This window comes from Papio anubis, chromosome 7, assembly GCF_008728515.1.
Source record: "Papio anubis isolate 15944 chromosome 7, Panubis1.0, whole genome shotgun sequence".
NCBI lineage: Eukaryota > Metazoa > Chordata > Mammalia > Primates > Cercopithecidae > Papio > Papio anubis.
Genome location: NC_044982.1, coordinates 136,466,885 through 136,484,547, shown reverse-complemented (window position 1 = coordinate 136,484,547; position 17,663 = coordinate 136,466,885). Strand labels below are relative to the sequence as shown.

The following is a 17,663-nucleotide window of genomic DNA, read 5'->3' as shown; positions in this document are numbered from 1 at the left end:
CAAAAAAAAAAAAAAAAGGCACAGTGGCCCATGCCTGTATTCCCAGCTACTTGGGAAACTGAAGTAGAAGAATTGCTTGAGACCAGCCTGGACAACATAGTGAGACCCCATTTCTAGAAAAAAAAAATAGCCAGGCATGGTGGCATGTGCCTGTATTCCTAGCTACTCGAGAGGCTGAGGCAGGAGCATCACTTGAGTCCAGAAGGTTGAGGCTGTAGTGAGCTGATTGTGCCACTGCACTCCATCCAGCCTGGGTGACAGAGCAAGGCCCTGTCTTGAAAATAAACAAAAGACAGTGGTTAATAGATTTTTTTTAAAAAGACCCAGTCTAGATCAGGTACAGTAGCTCATGCCTGTAATCCCAGCACTTTGGGGGGCCGAGGCGGGTGAATCACCTGAGGTTGGGAGTTTGAGACCAGCCTCACCAACATGGAAAAACCCCGTCTCTACTAAAGATACAAAAAATTAGCCGGGCGTGGTGGTGGGTGCCTGTAGTCCCAGATACTCAGGAGGCTGAGGCAGGAGAATAGTGTGAACCCGGGAGGCGGAGGTTGCAGTGAGCCAAGATCATGTCACTGCACTCCAGCCTGGGTGACAGAGTGAGACTGTTTCAAAAAGAGAAACAAAAAACAAAAATAGGTAGGAGTACACTCTAACCATAAAAAGCATAGTCTAGTAAATACATAAATCAGTAACATAGTCATTTATTATCATTACAAAGTATTATGGACTGTACACAATTGTATATGCTATACTTTTATGCAACTGGCAGTGCAGGTTTGTTTACACCAGTATCAAAACAAATACCCAAGTAGTCCTTGAGCTATGAACTTATGATGGCTATGATGTTAGTAGGCCATAGGAGTTTTTTTTCTTTTTCGAGACCAGTTCTCTCACCCAGGCTGATGTGTAGTGACGTGGTCATAGCTTACTTTAACCTCAAACTCCTGAGCTCAGATGAACCTTCCTCAACTCCTGGGCTCAAGTGATCCTCCCACCTCAGCTTCCCAGGTAGTTGGGACTATAGGCAGGCACCAACATGCCTGGCTAATTAAAAAAAAACAAAAACTGTTGTAGAGACAGGATCTCATTATGCTGCCTAGGTTGGTCTTGAACTCCTGGCCTCAAGCAGTCCTCTCATCTCCTCCTCCCGTGGCAAGATGCTGGGATTACAGGTGTGAGCCATTGCACCCAGCCTGCAATAGGAATTTTTCAGCTCCCTTATAATCTTAAGGGACCACTGTTAAATATGCAGTCCATCATTGACCTCAGTGTTGTTATGTGGCACATGACAGTATGCACAAGGGAATATCATTCAATCTTAAGGAAATTCTGTTTTTTGTGACCTGGATAGGCCTGGAGGACATTATGTTCAGTGAAATAAGCCAGGAACAGAAAAACAGATACCACATGGTCTCACATCTATGTAGAATCTGAAAAAGTGAACTGATAAAAGTTCAATTTCCGGGTGGAGAGTAGAATGGTGGTTATCAGAGACTTGGGTGGGTGGGGATTACTGGGGAAATGTTGGTCAAAGGATACAAAATTTCAGTTGGGAGGAATAATTTCAAGAAATCTTTTGTACAACATGGTGACTATAGTAAATAACAGTGTATTCTTGAAAAATACTAAGAGTATATTTTAAGTGGTCTCACCACAAAAAAATAGTATGTGAGGCAATGTGTATGATAATTAGCTCGATTTAGCCCTTCCACAATGTATAGTAGCCCCCTTTTATCTGGTCTCAAATTCCTGAGCTCTAGCAATCTGCCCTCATTGGCCTCCCAAAGTGCTAAGGTTACAGGCAAGAGCTACTGCACCTGGCCTACTTAACATGTTTTGACACATTTTGGCACAGAGTTGTTGATGGTATCCTCATTATTATTTTCTTGCTTTCTTTCCCCTTCCCTCCCTCCCTCTCTCTTTCTCTCTCTCTTTTCTTTCCTTTCCTTTCCTTTTCTTTCTTTTTACAGTAAAGTGAACGCAAGTTTATTAGGAAAGTAAATAAACAAAAGAATGGTTACCCCATAGGTTGAGCAGTCCTGAGGTTATTTCTTGATTATATGCTAAGCAAGGAGTGGATTATTAATGAATTTTCTGGGAAAGGGGTGGGCAGTTCCCAGAACTGAGGATTCCTCCCCTTTTTAGACTATATGGGATAACTTCTGGATATTACCATGGCATCTGTAAACTGTCATGGTGCTGGTTAGAGTGTCTTTTAGCATGCTGATACATTATAATTAGCATATAATGAGCAGTGAGGAAAACCAGAGGTCTACTCTTGTTGCCATCTTGGTTTTGGTGGGTTTTGGCTAGCTTTTTTTACTGCAAACTGTTTTATCAGCATAGTCTTTATGGCCTGTATCTTATGTTGAACTCCCATCTCATCCTGTGACTTAGAATGCCTAACCTACTGGGAATGCAGCCTAACAGGTCTCTCAGCCTTATTTTACTCAGCCCCTATTCAAGATGGAGTCACTCTGGTTTAAACACCTCTGACGTTCCCCCCCCCCGTTTATAAGAGAATCCTTCATCCTAAGGGTTGTAGAGGGACGAAGATCTACCTTTTGTAACTTCTTGCTGAATGGGGTGATGATATTTCTGCCTAATTATTAAGGTCTCTTGTATCCGTGGTAGAGAGGCGCTCATTCAGAATGCATCAGTTTGCTGAGGACCATCCATAACTGAGTTCTGACAAAACATGATATCTGAAAGATTAATGAGTGTTTAATAAAACATTTAGTAAGCTTATCCTGCATTCCTGTATAAAGAGTACAACAGCAATATATTCCATAACAGTAAAACAAAATAAGTAAAACTATCCCAAGAAAACTAAATTAGAAGACTTTCCATGAACTGGCAGCTGTCGGAACCACACTGATACGGAATCACTGATTCCATTATGTGCCCAGAATTAGAATATTGATCCAGATTTTTACATTATCCATCCCTCTTTTTTTTTCTGCACTTCAGTCAGAGATCACTGATTGGTTCACAGGAGAAAGCAAAGTCAGCCTAAATTGCAGGAAAAAAACTCAAAAACAACTGATGAGACCAGAATCTACTGACGGGTGTACCATAGTTCTCAAAAAACAATTTTTTTCTCTCTCCAATGTCCCATTTTTACTAAAGACAAATTATAGTATGACCGATTTGCTTTGTTATACTTGGCCAGATTATCTGTATAAAGTGCAGCAAGAATAATTATTTTTCACATAGGCTTTTGAAATTGGCTTTGGTGGAACTCTGTCCCATAAGGAATCTCAGATAAGACTTTTAAAGCTGCGCCCAGCGTGGATTTTTTTTTTTTTTTTTTACTTTTCTTTGTGAGACAGAGTCTCACTCTGTTGCCCAGGCTGGAGTGCACTGGCATGACCTCGGCTCACTGCAGCCTCCACCTCCGGAGTTCAAGTGATTCTCCTGCCTCAGCTTCCTGTGTAGTTGGGATTACAGGCGTGCACCACCACGCCTGGCTTCAGACTTCCAAGTAGCTGGGACTACAGGAGCACATCACCACACCTGGCTAACTTTTTAGCTTTTGGTAGAGATGGGGTTTCACCATGTTTTCCAGGCTACCCTTGACTTCGGTGTCTAAAACGATCCTCTCACCTTGACTCCCAAAATGTTGGGATTACAAGTGTGAGCTACTGTGCCCAGCTAGTTGTCTTTTAAATGGCTCATATCCTAGAATAATACCAGCCCCTCTTAAGGTTTTTGGTTCATAGTGGCAATCTCAAACTTGGCTTCCCTCCTCTTTGACTATTTGAAGCAATAGTGTCTTCACAGTACTGTTGATTTAATAATCTAAGTCACTTGGGATTTAAGTGGAATTATTCTGACGTTTTGGGGTGCCATCTTCAGACTATAGTATGTAATGAATAGTAAATAAAAAATTACGTAGTATAGGAGTGTTTATGGGCTGGGCACGGTGGCTCACGCCTGTAATCCCAACACTTTTGGAGGCCGAGGCGGGCAAATCACCTGAGGTCGGGAGTTTGAGACCAGCCTGACCAACATGGAGAAACCCTGTCTCTATTAAACAAATACAAAATTATCTGGTCGTGGTGGCGCATGCCTGTAATCCCAACTACTCAGGAGGCTGAGGCGGGAGAATCACTTGAACCTGGGAGGTGGAGGTTATGATGAGCCAAGATCACACCATTGCACTCCAGTTTGGGCAACAAGAGCAAAACTCTGTCTCAAAAAAAAAAAAAGAAAAAAAAAGTTTATGTTTTTATCATGAAATTGTTTCCTTCTTATTTAGTGGGTTAACTTAAACAATTCTTTAAAACATTTTGTTTTAGTCCCAGAAATCCTGGATAGAAAGCACTTTGACCAAGAGGGAATGTGTATATATTATACCAAGTTCCAAGGACCCTCACAGGTAAGCACACCTTTGTTGCTTCTGGGATCTTCTAGAAATTTTAGTGTAAATTATATTGCTATTTCTTTTTTGGAAACAAAAACTACTAAATACATTATTTGTAGTTACTGTTACTTTTTATAGTTACTGCTAATCATTTAATTTGGGAAGGATTGGGAGGAAGAAACAGCATTGAAAATCAGTATTTTGGAGTTCTTAATGCCATTTACAGCATACAATCTCTTCCTTGAAGTGTTCCTCCATCTGTAAACTCCCTCAGATCATAGTGTAGTGTTTTACAAAGGTAAGGCAGTTAAGACTCTTTCTCTCTTTTTTATTTTTTTAACAGATTCACTGATACTTCAAACTTAAATTTGTGTATTTATTGAGCATCTACTGAGTATCCAACACTATGGTTCATGTTGAAGAAAGCAATATGAACCTAATAGTCATTCTTTTTATTTGCCAATATATGGATACAAATCATTATTTACTGGAAAATCCATTGTCAGAGACTATAGGTGTCTGTGTCTTTGGTCTCTGAAATGACTTTGATAATAGAAAAAAAATAAAGGATATTAACTTAGTAACTAAAGAAAAAGTTGAGCTCATGAAATATTTACTTAAGCATAGTTGCCAAAAATATTCTTTTAACTTTTTTTTTTTTTTTTGAAACAGAGTCTTGCTCTGTCGCCCAGGCTGGAGTGCAGTGGTGTGATATCAGCTCGCTGTAACCTCCGCCTTCTGGGTTCAAGTGATTCTCCTGCCTCAGTCTCCTGAGTAGCTGGGATTATAGGCATGCACCACCACACCTGGCTAGTTTTTTGTTTGTTTGTTTGTCTTGAGACGTAGTCTTGCTCTGTTGCCCACGCTGGAGTGCAATGGCGCAATCTCGGCTCACTGCAACCTCTGCTTTCCAGGTTCAAGCGATTCTCTTGCCTCAGCCTTCCGAGTAGCTGGGACTACAGGCGTATACCACCACACCTGGCTAATTTTTTGTATTTTTAGTAAAGACTAGGTTTCACCGTGTTAGCCAGGATGGTCTCAATCTCCTGACCTCATGATCCGCCCGCCTCGGTCTCCCAAAGTGCTGGGATTACAGGCGTGAGCCACCACGCCCGGCCCTAGTTTTTGTATTTTTAGTATACAGGGTTTTACTATGTTGGCCAGTCTGATCTTGAACTCCCGACCTGAGGTCATCCACCTCTCTTGGCCTCTCAGAGTTCTGGGATTACAGGTGTGAGCCACCGCACTCAGCAAATTTTTTTTTTTTTTTCCTGAGGCCTAAAGATAGAAAAAAACTTAAACAAGGAAATACAAGATGTAGTTATTTCCTAACCTATGGAGCACTTCTCTTCATGGGCACTTAGAAAAAATGAAAATTAATTGACAAAAGTATTTGCAAGATTTTTGAATCTTCTTTCCTTTTCCATCTCCTATCACACTGTGTTCTCTACCCATTTGCCTTCTCTGCAACTTTCATTTCTATTAGATATATAACTCTTAGAAAAACATAGCTTAAATAGACAATTTTTATTAACTGATGTCCCTTTATGTTATAGAATATGTCACTGTTCTTGTTTATAGTGGGTACGTAGTAAATATTTGTCGAATAGCATTTCCAAAACCTTTCGTTAAATTATATAAATTTAAATTTACATAATTTAATTTTTAAAATTTCTCTTTAACATTTAAAAAAATTCTAACTTTGAATGAATCTTTCCCAACACACACATTTCCATTGAAAGTGTAATGTGCATGATACATTTTAAAAACTTTTGAGAAACAGAAAGTTGGATCAATAGTTAGAGTTTTAATACATTAAGATTGTCATTATTAATAACATTTGGTGGTTTTATTTTTGGCTTTTTCTCAGTGTATTGTTTTTGTTTTAAAGTATTGCTACATTCAGTCTATATGCAAAATGTTGTACCTGCTTTTCATACTATGGATATTTTATAAGAATGGTAGTAATAGTCCTGGTGCAGTGGCTCACGCCTGTAATCCCAGCACTTTGGGAGGCCGAGGTGGGCGGATCACGAGGTCAGGAGTTCGAGACCAGCCTAGCCAACGTGGTGAAACACCTTCTCTGCTAAAAATACAAAATTAGCCAGACGTGGTTGCGGGCACCTGTCATCCCAGCTACTTGGGAGGCTAAGGCAGGAGAATCACTTGACACTGGAAGGCAGAGGTTGTAGTGAGCTGATATCCACGTTGCTGCACTCCAGTCTGGGTAACAAGAGTGAAACTCCATCTCAAAAAAAAAGAATGGTAGTTAATATTCTGTTTATACCACCATTTATATGCCTATTCTTCTATTGGTCAATTTAGTTTTTTTCAATTTTTAGCCATTTTAAATTTAAATTAGGCCACAATGAAGATCTTTGTGGATAAAACCTTTTTGTATTTAAGATTTTCCCCCCTTAGGTTGTGTAATGCCAAAATCTTTTCAAAAGTATTAAAGCAATATAAATGATCACCCAGTAGTGAATGAGATTGTCTGCTTTACTAAGTAATGACTAGAGTAACATTTTCCATCACTGTCAAGAAAACGTGGTAAGTAGAAAAAGGTATACATAGGTATAGATATATATATATTTAAGCTGAGCGTGGTGGCTCATGCCTATAATTCCAGCACTTTGGGAGACTGAGGCGAGCAAAGTCTGCCTTCCAGGTTCAAGTGATTCTCCTGCCTCAGCCACCTGAGTAGCTGGGACTATAGGCATGTGCCACCACGACCAGGTGATTTTTTTATTTTTAGTATAGATGGGGTTTCACCGTGTTGGTCAGGCTGGTCTCGAACTGCTGACCTCAGATAATCTGCCTGCCTCAGCCTCCCAAAGTGAGCCACCACGCCTGGCATACATTTATTTATTTTTAATTGACAGTAATTATAATAGTATATATTTTAAATTTGCATTTATTTACTATTGAGAAAATATTTTAAGTTTTTTAAATATCTCTCAATTTTTAAATAAATTCTGTAAATTTTTTTGATTAGTTCTTTTTGGATCATTAAAACAGATAATCTTAACATCTCTTCCAATCATTAGATTCTATGATTTATTCTGATTTCTTACTACTTATTAAAGATATGTTTTATTACAACATCATACCGCATTTCTCAACAAGAGGATAAATGACATTTCCCAAGTCACATGGCTGTTCATAAAGATGGGATTAGTATTTAAGCCTCCATAATTCAGTGTTCCAGTTCTAAAATAAAATACTGTTTTTCTTCCAGAGAAATTGTTGTTTTGCTTTATTAAAAAAATAGATTTTGTTAGTCAGGTGCGGTGGCTCATGCCTGTAATCCCAGCACTTTGGGAGGCTGAGATGAGTGGATCACCTGAGGTCAGAAGTTTGAGACCAGCCTGGCCAACATGGTGAAACCCTGTCTCTACTGAAAATATAAAAACTAGCTGGGCGTGGTGGTGGGCACCTGTAATCCCAGCTCCTCAGGAGGCTAAGGCAGGAGAGTTGTTTGAACCCAGGAGATGGAGGTTGCAGTGAGCCGACAAGGTGCCACTGCACTCCAGCCTCAGTGACAGAGTAAGACTCTGTCTCAAAAAAAAAAAAAAATTTTATCATTAAGGAGTTTATTTTCTATAGTTTTATTAATTCCACTTTGCAATAGAAGTAATAAAAGCACTCAAGGTATTAAAGAAATCCAAAGCTGTTACTAAGTGTCCCCACCTTTAACCATTCATATGAGACGTAATTTACAAACAGGTAGATGGTCACTTCTTTCTACACTAGTTGAACTCTTAATTTTATATGACTTAATAATTCACTCTTGGTTCATAATTTAAAAGGTACCAAATACTATAAGTGAAAGTCTCCTTTCCACTACTGTGCTTTAGCTACAAGTTTACCTTGCTAATAAAAAATCTGATGTTATCCATTCCTTGGAATGTCTTCCAGAAAGTTAGATATAGTCTTTGCATGTCCAAGCAGATGATTATCCTGCTTCCACCTTTAAGATATATAGTGTAGCCCACTGTGTCTGTAACTTATCTTGGCGATCACTAGTTTGTTCTTTTTTTTTTTTTTTTGAGATGGAGTCTCGCTCTGTCAATCAGGCTGGAGTGCAGTGGTGCAGTCTCACTGCAAGCTCCACCTCCTGGATTCAGGCCGTTCTCTTGCCTCAGCCTCCTGAGTAGCTGGGATTACAGGCACCCGCCACCATGCCCAGCTAATTTTTTGTATTTTTAGTAGAGACGGGGTTTCACCGCGTTAGCCAGGATGGTCTCGATCTCCTGACCTCGTGATCTGCCTGCCTTGACCTCCCGAAGTGCTGGGATTAACAGGCGTGAGCCACCGCGCCCGGCCACTAATTTGTTCTTAATTGTTGCAACCTATTTAATTATGTCTGAATTACAATTTGTTTTAGTAATCCCTTATTGAACATTTTAGGTATTTTCACTTTTTCTTTTGGCTGTTAGGGAAAAAAAGTGCTGCAGTACAATTATACCTTGTACAATTTTCATTTTATATGTATACTACAGATGTGTTTTAGCCTATGCTTGTAGAACTGGAATTAGTGTGTGAGAGTCAGTGTTTTTTATTTTGATGGATATTGCCAAATGACCTTCCATAAGGATTATATAAATATGTACTCTCACCCACAGATACCAGACTCTCTCTGTATTCTCACCAAAATAGTGTCTTTTTTTTTTTTTTTTGAGACAGTTTCTTGCTCTTTCTCCCAGGCTGGAGTGCAGTGGGGCATGATCATGGCTCACTTTAGCTTCGACCTCCTGTGCTCAAGGAATCCTCCCACCTCAGCCTCCCTAGTAGCTAGGACTATAGGCCTGTACCACTATATTTTTTTGTAGAGACGGAGTTTCGCCTTGTTGCCCAGGCTGGTCTTAAGCTCCTGGACTCGAGCAATTCACCTGTGCCTCCCAGAGTGTTGCAATTACAGGTGTGGACCACCATACCCGGCCAAGATAGGATCTTAAAATATGCTTTAAAAATCTTTTGTAATCAAATAATCTTTTTATATGTGTGTTTTCACTATGAACTATCTGTTCATTTAGTTTTCCTTTATAATATTGGATCTTAAAAAATTGATTTGCTGGACGCAGTGGCTCACGCCTCTAATCCCAGCACTTTGGGAGACCGAGGCAGGCAGATCACCTGAGGTCAGGAGTTCAAGACCAGCCTGGCCAACATGATGAAACCCTGTCTCCACTAAAAATACAAAAATCAGCCAGGCATGGTGGCACGTGCCTGTAATCCCAGCTGCTCAGGAGGCTGAGGCAGAGGAATCACTTGAACCTGAAAGGTGGAGATTGCAGTGAGCCGAGATTGTTCCACTGCACTCCAGCGGCCTGGGTGACAGAAAGAAACTCTGTCTCAAAAAAAATAAAAATAAAAATAAAACAAAATTAGCCAGATGTGGTGGTGCACACCTGTAATCCCAGCTACATAGGAGGCTGAGGCAGGAGAATTCCTTGAACCCGGGAGGCAGAGGTTGCAGTGAGCCTAGATCACGCCATTGCACCCCAGCCTGGGTGACAAGAGTGAAACTCTGTCTCAAAAAAGAGAGAAAAATTGATTTGAGGAAGCTCTTTATATATTAGGGAACTAACCCTTTGCCATTTTTTTTTTCTGTTTGTCTTTAGACTTTTTTACTGACAGATTTTTGCCACATATAAGTGCTGTATTTTTATGTAGTTAAATCAGTCGGTCTTTTATAGTTTCTGGATTTTATATCACAACTAATTATATTAAAAATATTGAAACTGTCAGTTAAAAAAGTTACTTGAATTGTAAATCAAGGTATACATGATCTATGGTATCTACTGAAAAATTAAGCTAGGTATATAATTTTTCTTTGTTTTGTACTTTATGTATTTTATATACTTTAGTTTAAAATCAGAAAGTTTTTCCCCTGAAATAATTTATTTACCTTTTTATGTTCAATAGATGCCTTCCAGGATGTCAAATTTGTCAGCAACTCGTCAGGTAAGTTTAACATAACTATACTGCACAAATTTCAAAAATAAATAAAACTAATCTGTTAGAAATATGAGTTAGAACACAGTGGCATGAAACTCACATGCTATTATATTTGATGGGTACTTTACCTAGACTTGGAAGGTGAAGGGTCAGTCAAAGCTGTTTGAAACTCCGGTGAAGCTGCCTAAGAAGAGTTGGAAAGTTGTGTCCATTGGGCAGAAGTTGAAGGACAGGAATTTTAGGCAGCGAGAGCAGTGTGTGGGAAGGCCTGATAGTGAAAGACATCATGGTTCTGTCAGGAAACTGCAGAATGTAAGATGGAGATTTGAGAGATTTGGGCCTAGAAAAATGAGAGTTTCAGTTACTCTACAAGGCTTTTCATTGCACATACTTTTGATTTCATGTTCAAAGGATATTGTACAGGCAATTACTAACATGCTAGATGATGATGATTATTATTATTTTGAGACAGAGTCTTGCTCTGTTACCCGGGCTGGAGTGCAGTGGAACAATCTCGGCTCACTGCAGCCTCTGCCTCATGGGTTCAAGCAATTCTCCTGCCTCACCCTCCCGAGTAGCTGGGATTACAGGCACGTGCCACCAGGCCCCGCTAATTTTTGTATTTTTAGTAGGGATGGGATTTCACCATGTTGGCCAGGCTGGTCTTGAATTCTTGACCTCAGGTGATCCACCCAACTCAGCCTCCCAAAGTGCTAGGATTACAGGTGTGAGCCACCATGCCCTATCGAGGAAAAACCCTAAGCATCTTGGCTGGTTTGAGAAATAAAGGGAAAGTACAAGAGAGAAATTTTAAAGCTGGGTGTCCGGGGGAAACATCATACGCTGGCAGGTTCCATGATGCTCCCCGAGCCGTAGAACCAGCAAGTTTTTATTAGTGATTTTCAAAAGAGGAGGGAGTGTATGAATAGGGTGTGGGTCACAGAGATCACATGCTTCACAAGGTAATAGAATATCACAAAGCAAATGGAGGCAGGGTGAGATCACAGGACCACAGGATGGGGCAAAATTAAAATTGCTAATGAAGTTTTGGGCATGTGTTGTCATTGATAACTTCTTATCAGGGAACAGGGTTTGAGAGCAGACAACCTGTCTGACCAAAATTTATTAGACAGGAATTTCCTCGTTGTAATAAGCCTGGGAGCGCTACAGGAGACCGGGGCTTATTTCATCCCTTCGGCTTCGACCGTAAAAGCGGCCGCCTTAAGGGGGCCGTCTATAGACCTACCCTCAGGGCGCATTCTCTTTCTCAGGGATGTTCCTTGCTGAGAAAAAGAATTCAGCGATATTTCTCCTATTTGCTTTTGAAACAAGAGAAATATGGCTCTGTTCTGCCTGGCTCACTAACAGAGTCCAAGGCTATTTCCCTTGTTCCCTGAACATTGCTGTTATCGTGTTCCTTTTTTTAAGGTGCCCAGATTTCATATTGTTAACACATGCGCTCTACAAACAATCTGTGCAGTTAATGCAATCATCACAGGGTCCTGAGGTGACATTCATCCTCAGTTTACGAAGATGACGGGATTAAGAGATTAAAAGCAGGCATAGGAAATCACAAAGGTATTGATTGGGGAAGTGATAAGTGTCCATGAAATCTTCACAGTTTATGTTCAGAGATTGCAGTAAAGACAGGCAGGCATAAGAAATTATAAAAGTATTAATTTGGGGAACTAATAAATGTCCATGAAATCTTCACAATTTATGTTCTTCTGCTGTGGCTTCAGCCGGTCCCTCCGTTCGGGGTCCCTGACTTCCCACAACATCGCCCGGCCAATTTTATTTTTTGTAAGAGTAGTTTCCTTTTTTAGATTGGATTGGAAGAAAATAGACCAGTTACTAAGGTTTTGGAGTGATTCTGGCAAAAAGATGAGAACCTGAAGTAAGATGTTTTTGACAATGAAGAGAAGTAGGCATACTTGAAGGGATTAATGAGATAAATGCAATAGGATTTGGTGAATGTGAAGACAAGGGAAGACTTGAGCATGGTAACTACATTTCCTTCTTAGGCAACTGAGTAAATTGTAATATGCTGTAGGGTCTGTTGAGGAAGTATGAGAGGAAGAAGAGAAGGTCTCTGGGTGGTAGGCTAGGAATAAAAGTACATAGAATGAGTTTATTTTAGATATGTTAAAGAGTCTTTCAAAGAAGTTTGTAAAAACGAAAACAAAAAACCTGACAGGCTGGATGTGATGGTTCATGCCTGTAATCCCAGCACTTGGGGAGGTTGAGGCAGGAGAATTGTTTTGTTTGAGCCTAGGAGTTTGAGACCAGCCCCGGTAGCAGAGTGAGACCCTGTATCTACAGGAAAAAAAAAAAAAAAAAAAGAAGAAAACCACACACAAAAATCTTGGCATGGTATCATGTACCTGTAGTCCCAGCTACTTAAGAGGCTAAAGTGGGAAGATCATTTGAGCCCGGAGGATTGTTTGGGCCCGGGAAATTGAGGCTGCAATAAGCCCTGATCACCACTGCACTCCTGCCTGGGCAACAGAGCAAGACTGTATCTCAAAAAAAAAAAAAAATCAACAAAAAGACCTGACAGTCTTTCATATTTGCCCCTATACTTAACCATATCCAGTCCTATCGTTTCTTCTTATAGATGGTGAGGTTCACCTGGTGTCTCTTGTTTGACGAGGCCAAAGAGTTTCCTTTATTTAGCATTTCATATAGTGCAGCTTCACTGAACATGAATTTTCTCAGTTTGGTCTATCTGAAAATATGTTTCTTTTATTTTCATGTTTGAAGAATGTTTGCACTGGACATAGAATTCTGGGTTGTTATTTTATTGCAGCAGGTTTTGGTTTTTTTTTGAGATGGAGTCTTGCCCCGTCGCCCAGGCTAGATGGAGTACAGTGGCGTGATCTCAGCTCCCAGCAACCTCTGCTTCTCGGGTTCAAGTGATTCTCCTGCCTCAGCCTCCCAAGAAGCTGGGATTACAGGCACACACCACCACACCTGGCTACTTTTTGTATTTTTAGTAGAGATGGGGTTTTACCATGTTGGCCAGGCTGGTCTCCTGACCTTGTGATCTGCCCGCCTTGGCCTCCCAAAGGGCTGGGATTCCAAGTGTGAGCTGTTGCGCCCGGCCCATTGCAGCACTTTAAAGATGTCGTTGTTTTATCTTGTAGTTTTTGTTTCTAATGAGAAGGCAGCTGTCATACAGTAGTTGTCTCCCTGTGTGGAATGGGTCTTTTTTTTCTCTAGCTACTTTAAAGATTTTTTTTCTATGCCTTTGGTTTTCAGCAGCATATCTATAATATGCCTAAGAGTGATTCTCTTTGTACTTATTCTGCTTGCGTAAATATTTGCACGTTCAAATTTTTTTACCTAATTGAGAAGGTTTTTGTTTTTTGTTTTTTCCCTTTGAGAGAGTCTTGCTCTATTGTCCAGGCCCGAGTGCAGTGGCACAATCTTGGCTTACTGCAACCTCTGCCTCCCAGGTTCAAGCAATTCTCCTGCCTCAGCCACCCAAGTAGCTGGGATTACAGGTGAATGCCGCCACACCGGCTTATTTTGTGTTATTAGTAGAGATGGGATTTTACCCTGATGGTCAGGCTGGTCTAGAACTCCTGACCTTGTGATTCGCCCGCCTCGGCCACCCAAAGTGCTGGGATTACAGGCATGAGCCACTGCATACGGCCAGGAAGATTTTTTTTTTTAATTAACTTTTTTTTTTTTTCTTTATCTGATGTATTGAATAATTTCTATTGATGTATTCAGGTTCACTCACTCTTATTTCTGCAGTCTCCATTATGCTGTTTTGTCCATACAGTGAATTTCCTTTTTTTTTTTTTTTTTGATACGGAGTCTCACTCTGTCGCCCAGGCTGGAGTGCAGTGGCACAATCTCAGCTCACTGCATACTCCGCTTCCAGGGTTCATGCCATTCTCCTGCCTCAGCCTCCCGAGTAGCTGGGACTACAGGCGCCCACCACCACACCTGGCTGATTTTGTGTGGTCTTTTTTTTTTTTTTTTTTTTTTAGTAGAGATGGGGTTTCACCATGTTAGCCAGGATGGTCTTGATCTCCTGACCTCGTGCCGCCTCAGCCTCCCGAAGTGCTGGGATAACAGGCATGAGCCACCACGCCTGGTCCATCCAGTGAATTTTTTTTTCCTTTTATTTTTATTTTTATTTTTATTTTTGGAGACGGAGTCTCGCTCTGTCGCCCAGGCTAGAGTACAGTGGTGCGATCTTGCAAGCTCTGCCTCCTGGGTTCACGCCATTCTCCTGCCACAGCCTCCTGAGTACCTGGGACTACAGGCGCCCGCCACCATGCCCAGCTAATTTTTCACTGTGTTAGCCAGGATGGTCTCGATCTCCTGACCTCGTGACACACCTGCCTCAGCCTCCCAAAGTGCTGGGATTACAGGCGTGAGCCACCACGCCTGGCCCATCCAGTGAATTTTCTTTTTTCTTTTTTTTTTTTGAGATGGAGTCTCGCACTGTCGCCCAGGCTACAGTACAGTGGCGCGATCTTGGCTCACTGCAAGCTCTGCCTCTTGGGTTCACGCCATTCTCCTGCCACAGCCTCTTGAGTAACTGGGACTACAGGCGCTCACCGCCATGCCCGGCTAATTTTTCACTGTGTTAGCCAGGATGGTCTCGATCTCCTGACCTTGTGATCCGCCCACCTCAGCCTCCCAAAGTGCTGGGATTACAGGCGTGAGCCACCGCGCCCGGCCCCATCCAGTGAATTTTCGTTTCACACCTTACATTTTTCAGTGCTGGGATTGCTATTTGATTCTTGGTTATAGTTTCCATTTCACTGCTGAGATGTACCCTGTGCACTCTCATTGTGACTGTCTATTGCTGTATGTCCTTCAGCGTATTTATAATACCTGCATTAGAGTCTTTGTCTACTGAATCCAACATTTGCATCATTTAGGGTCTGTTTCTGATGACTGCTTTTTTTTCTTCATCTTTTAAATACATCTTTTTTTTGTTTGTTTTTCGAGATGGTGTCTTGCTCTGTTGCCCAGGCTGGAGTGCAGTGCTGTGATCTTGGCTCACTGCACCCTCTGCCTTGCGGATTCAAGCGATTCTCCTGCCTCAGCCTCCTGAGTAGCTGGGATTACAGACATGTGCCACCACGCCCGGCTAATTTTTTATATTTTTAGTAGAGATGGGGTTTCACTATGTTGGCCAGACTGGTCTGGAACTCCTGACCTCAGGTGATCCACCTGCCTTGGCCTCCCAGAGTTCTGGGATGGTGTGAGCCACCGTACCCGGCCAGTAATTTTTTATTATATATTGTTGTTCTGGAGTAAATAATTTTCCTGTAAGAAGTGTTCGGTTTCTTTCTGACAGGTGATTAAATTAATTATTGGTAGATTCTTTTGTCCATTCAGGTTTGATTTTTTTCTTTGTTAGGACAGTTCTACTTCTATTTTGAACATAGTCCTAGGATGTGGACCTTCCTCTTAAGTTATAGGTTTTTTTGTGGTCTGAACTGAGTGTTCAAGGGGTTCAGTTACGTCTTTTCACGCTGAACTAAAACTGCTGTGTCTTCCAGATCTTTAGGACCCAGTTATCAGACCCACACACAGCAAGTGATTGCCGCTAGGCATCACAGAATCTCTCATAGATCCACCTTAGACCATGGCCAAAGACCCATGGTGAATCCCCATGTGAGATTTTTTTCCTTCTTGTCTTTATGGATCCATTTTCTCTGGTAGTCTGCTACAAATTCCAGCTGTTTCAACAGCCTAGAATTCTGTTCTCTACTTCCTTGCTTGGCTCGATGACTACCATTTTCTGCCTAGGTGTCATCTCTGTGATTGAGAAATTTCCCCCAAGCTTGTGCAATCATGGGGGTTTACCTTATGTATTTCCTTCATTTCAAGAATCACTGCTCCATGTTTCTTCTTGTTTAATGCCTGAAACAGTTGTCTCATATATTTTGTTCATGTTTGTGTCAGGAATCTCCGAGACCACATTCCATGATTTAGCTAGAATGAATCACAAGACTTAGCATGTAGTGGTACTCTTTATAAGATTTAATAAGTGTTATGTTATCTCTGTTGAGGAAGTTTCCTGCTTTCCTAGTTTTCTGACAATGCTTATAATGAATAGACATTCAGTTTTGTCCAGTGCTTGTTTTCCTTTTTGTGGAGAACGAGGTCTCGCCATATTGCCAAGGCAGGTTTTGAACTCCTTGGTTAAAGCTATGCTCCCACTTATGCCTCCTTAAGAACTGAATTGCAGGTGTGAGCCACCACGTCCGTTTCTTTTTTCTTTTTGGGGGGAGTGGGGAAACAGGGTCTCATTCTGTGGTCCAGACTGGAGTGCAGTGGCACAGTCACTGCAGACTTCACCTCCTGGGCTCAGGTGATCCTTCCCCTTCATCTTCCCAAGTAGCTGTGACCACAGGTGCATGCCACCATGCCTGGCTAATTTCTGTATTTTTTTGTAGAGGAGGAGTTTTGCCATGTTGTCAGGCTGGTCTTGACTCCTCAGCTCAAGTGATCCTCCCACCTTGGCTTCTCAAAGTGCGAGGATTACAGGCACGAGCCACTGTGCCTGGCCTAGTCTTTTCTTGTAATGCTAATACTTTGCCTTTTTTTCTTTTTTCTTTTCTTGAGATGGAGTTCCTTTTGTTACCCAAGCTGATCTAGAACTCCTGGCCTCAAGCAGTCTTCCTACCTCAGCCTCCTAAGTAGCTGGAATTACAGGCTGTTTTTGTTTTTGTTTTTCTCCAAAGCAGAATGACTCTCACCTCATGAAATGAATTGGAAAATGTACCCACTTATGATTTTTTTGGAAGAATGTGTGTAGAATTTATATTTCCTCCTAAATATTTGATGAAATTCACCAGTGAAGGCATCTGGCCTCAAATTTTCTTTGTGGGAAGGTGTATTAATGATTTTTTTTTTTTTTGAGACAGAGTCTTGCTGTATTGTCCAGGCTGGAGTGTTAATTTATTTTCCTGTTCAATTTTTCTCGTTATTCTGACTTCAGTTTATCAGTTTTATTTATCTTTTCAATGACAAGCTTTTTGTTTTCTTGCTTTCCCCCAGTGTTTTTCTCTTTTCTGTTTCATTGTGGTTTTTTTTTTTTTTTTGAGGTGGAGTCTCACTCCGTCAGCCAGGCTGCAGTGCAGTGGCATGATCTTGGCTCACTGCAATCTCTCTCTGCCTCCTGGGTTCAAGCAATTTTCATGCCTCAGCCTCCTCAGAAGCTGGAATTACAGGCGCCCACCAGCATACCTGGTGAATTTTTGTATTTTTGGTAGAGATGGGGGTTTCACCATGTTGGCCAGGCTGGTCTCGAACTCCTGACCTCACGCAGTCCACCTGCCTCGGCCCTGTGAAGTGC

General features: G+C 41.3%; 1 protein-coding gene across 5 annotated transcripts in view; it reads left to right on the top strand.

The window, feature by feature from the left end:
• Positions 1 to 17,663, top strand: part of LOC116268503 (transient receptor potential cation channel subfamily M member 7-like) — a 111,018-nt gene that overhangs the window by 13,616 nt on the left and 79,739 nt on the right. For 4 of the 5 annotated variants that reach the window (XR_004185161.1, XM_031668694.1, XM_031668692.1 and 1 more), the window contains exons 2-3: positions 4,305 to 4,384; positions 10,298 to 10,336. Coding sequence is in view for 3 of the 5 variants with exons in the window: in XM_031668694.1 (XP_031524554.1) it covers positions 4,305 to 4,384; positions 10,298 to 10,336 (119 nt within the window). In the remaining 2 variants the exon portion in view is untranslated. The remainder of the gene's footprint in view (positions 1 to 4,304; positions 4,385 to 10,297; positions 10,337 to 17,663) is intronic. The other variant, XM_031668695.1, reaches the window with a different exon arrangement.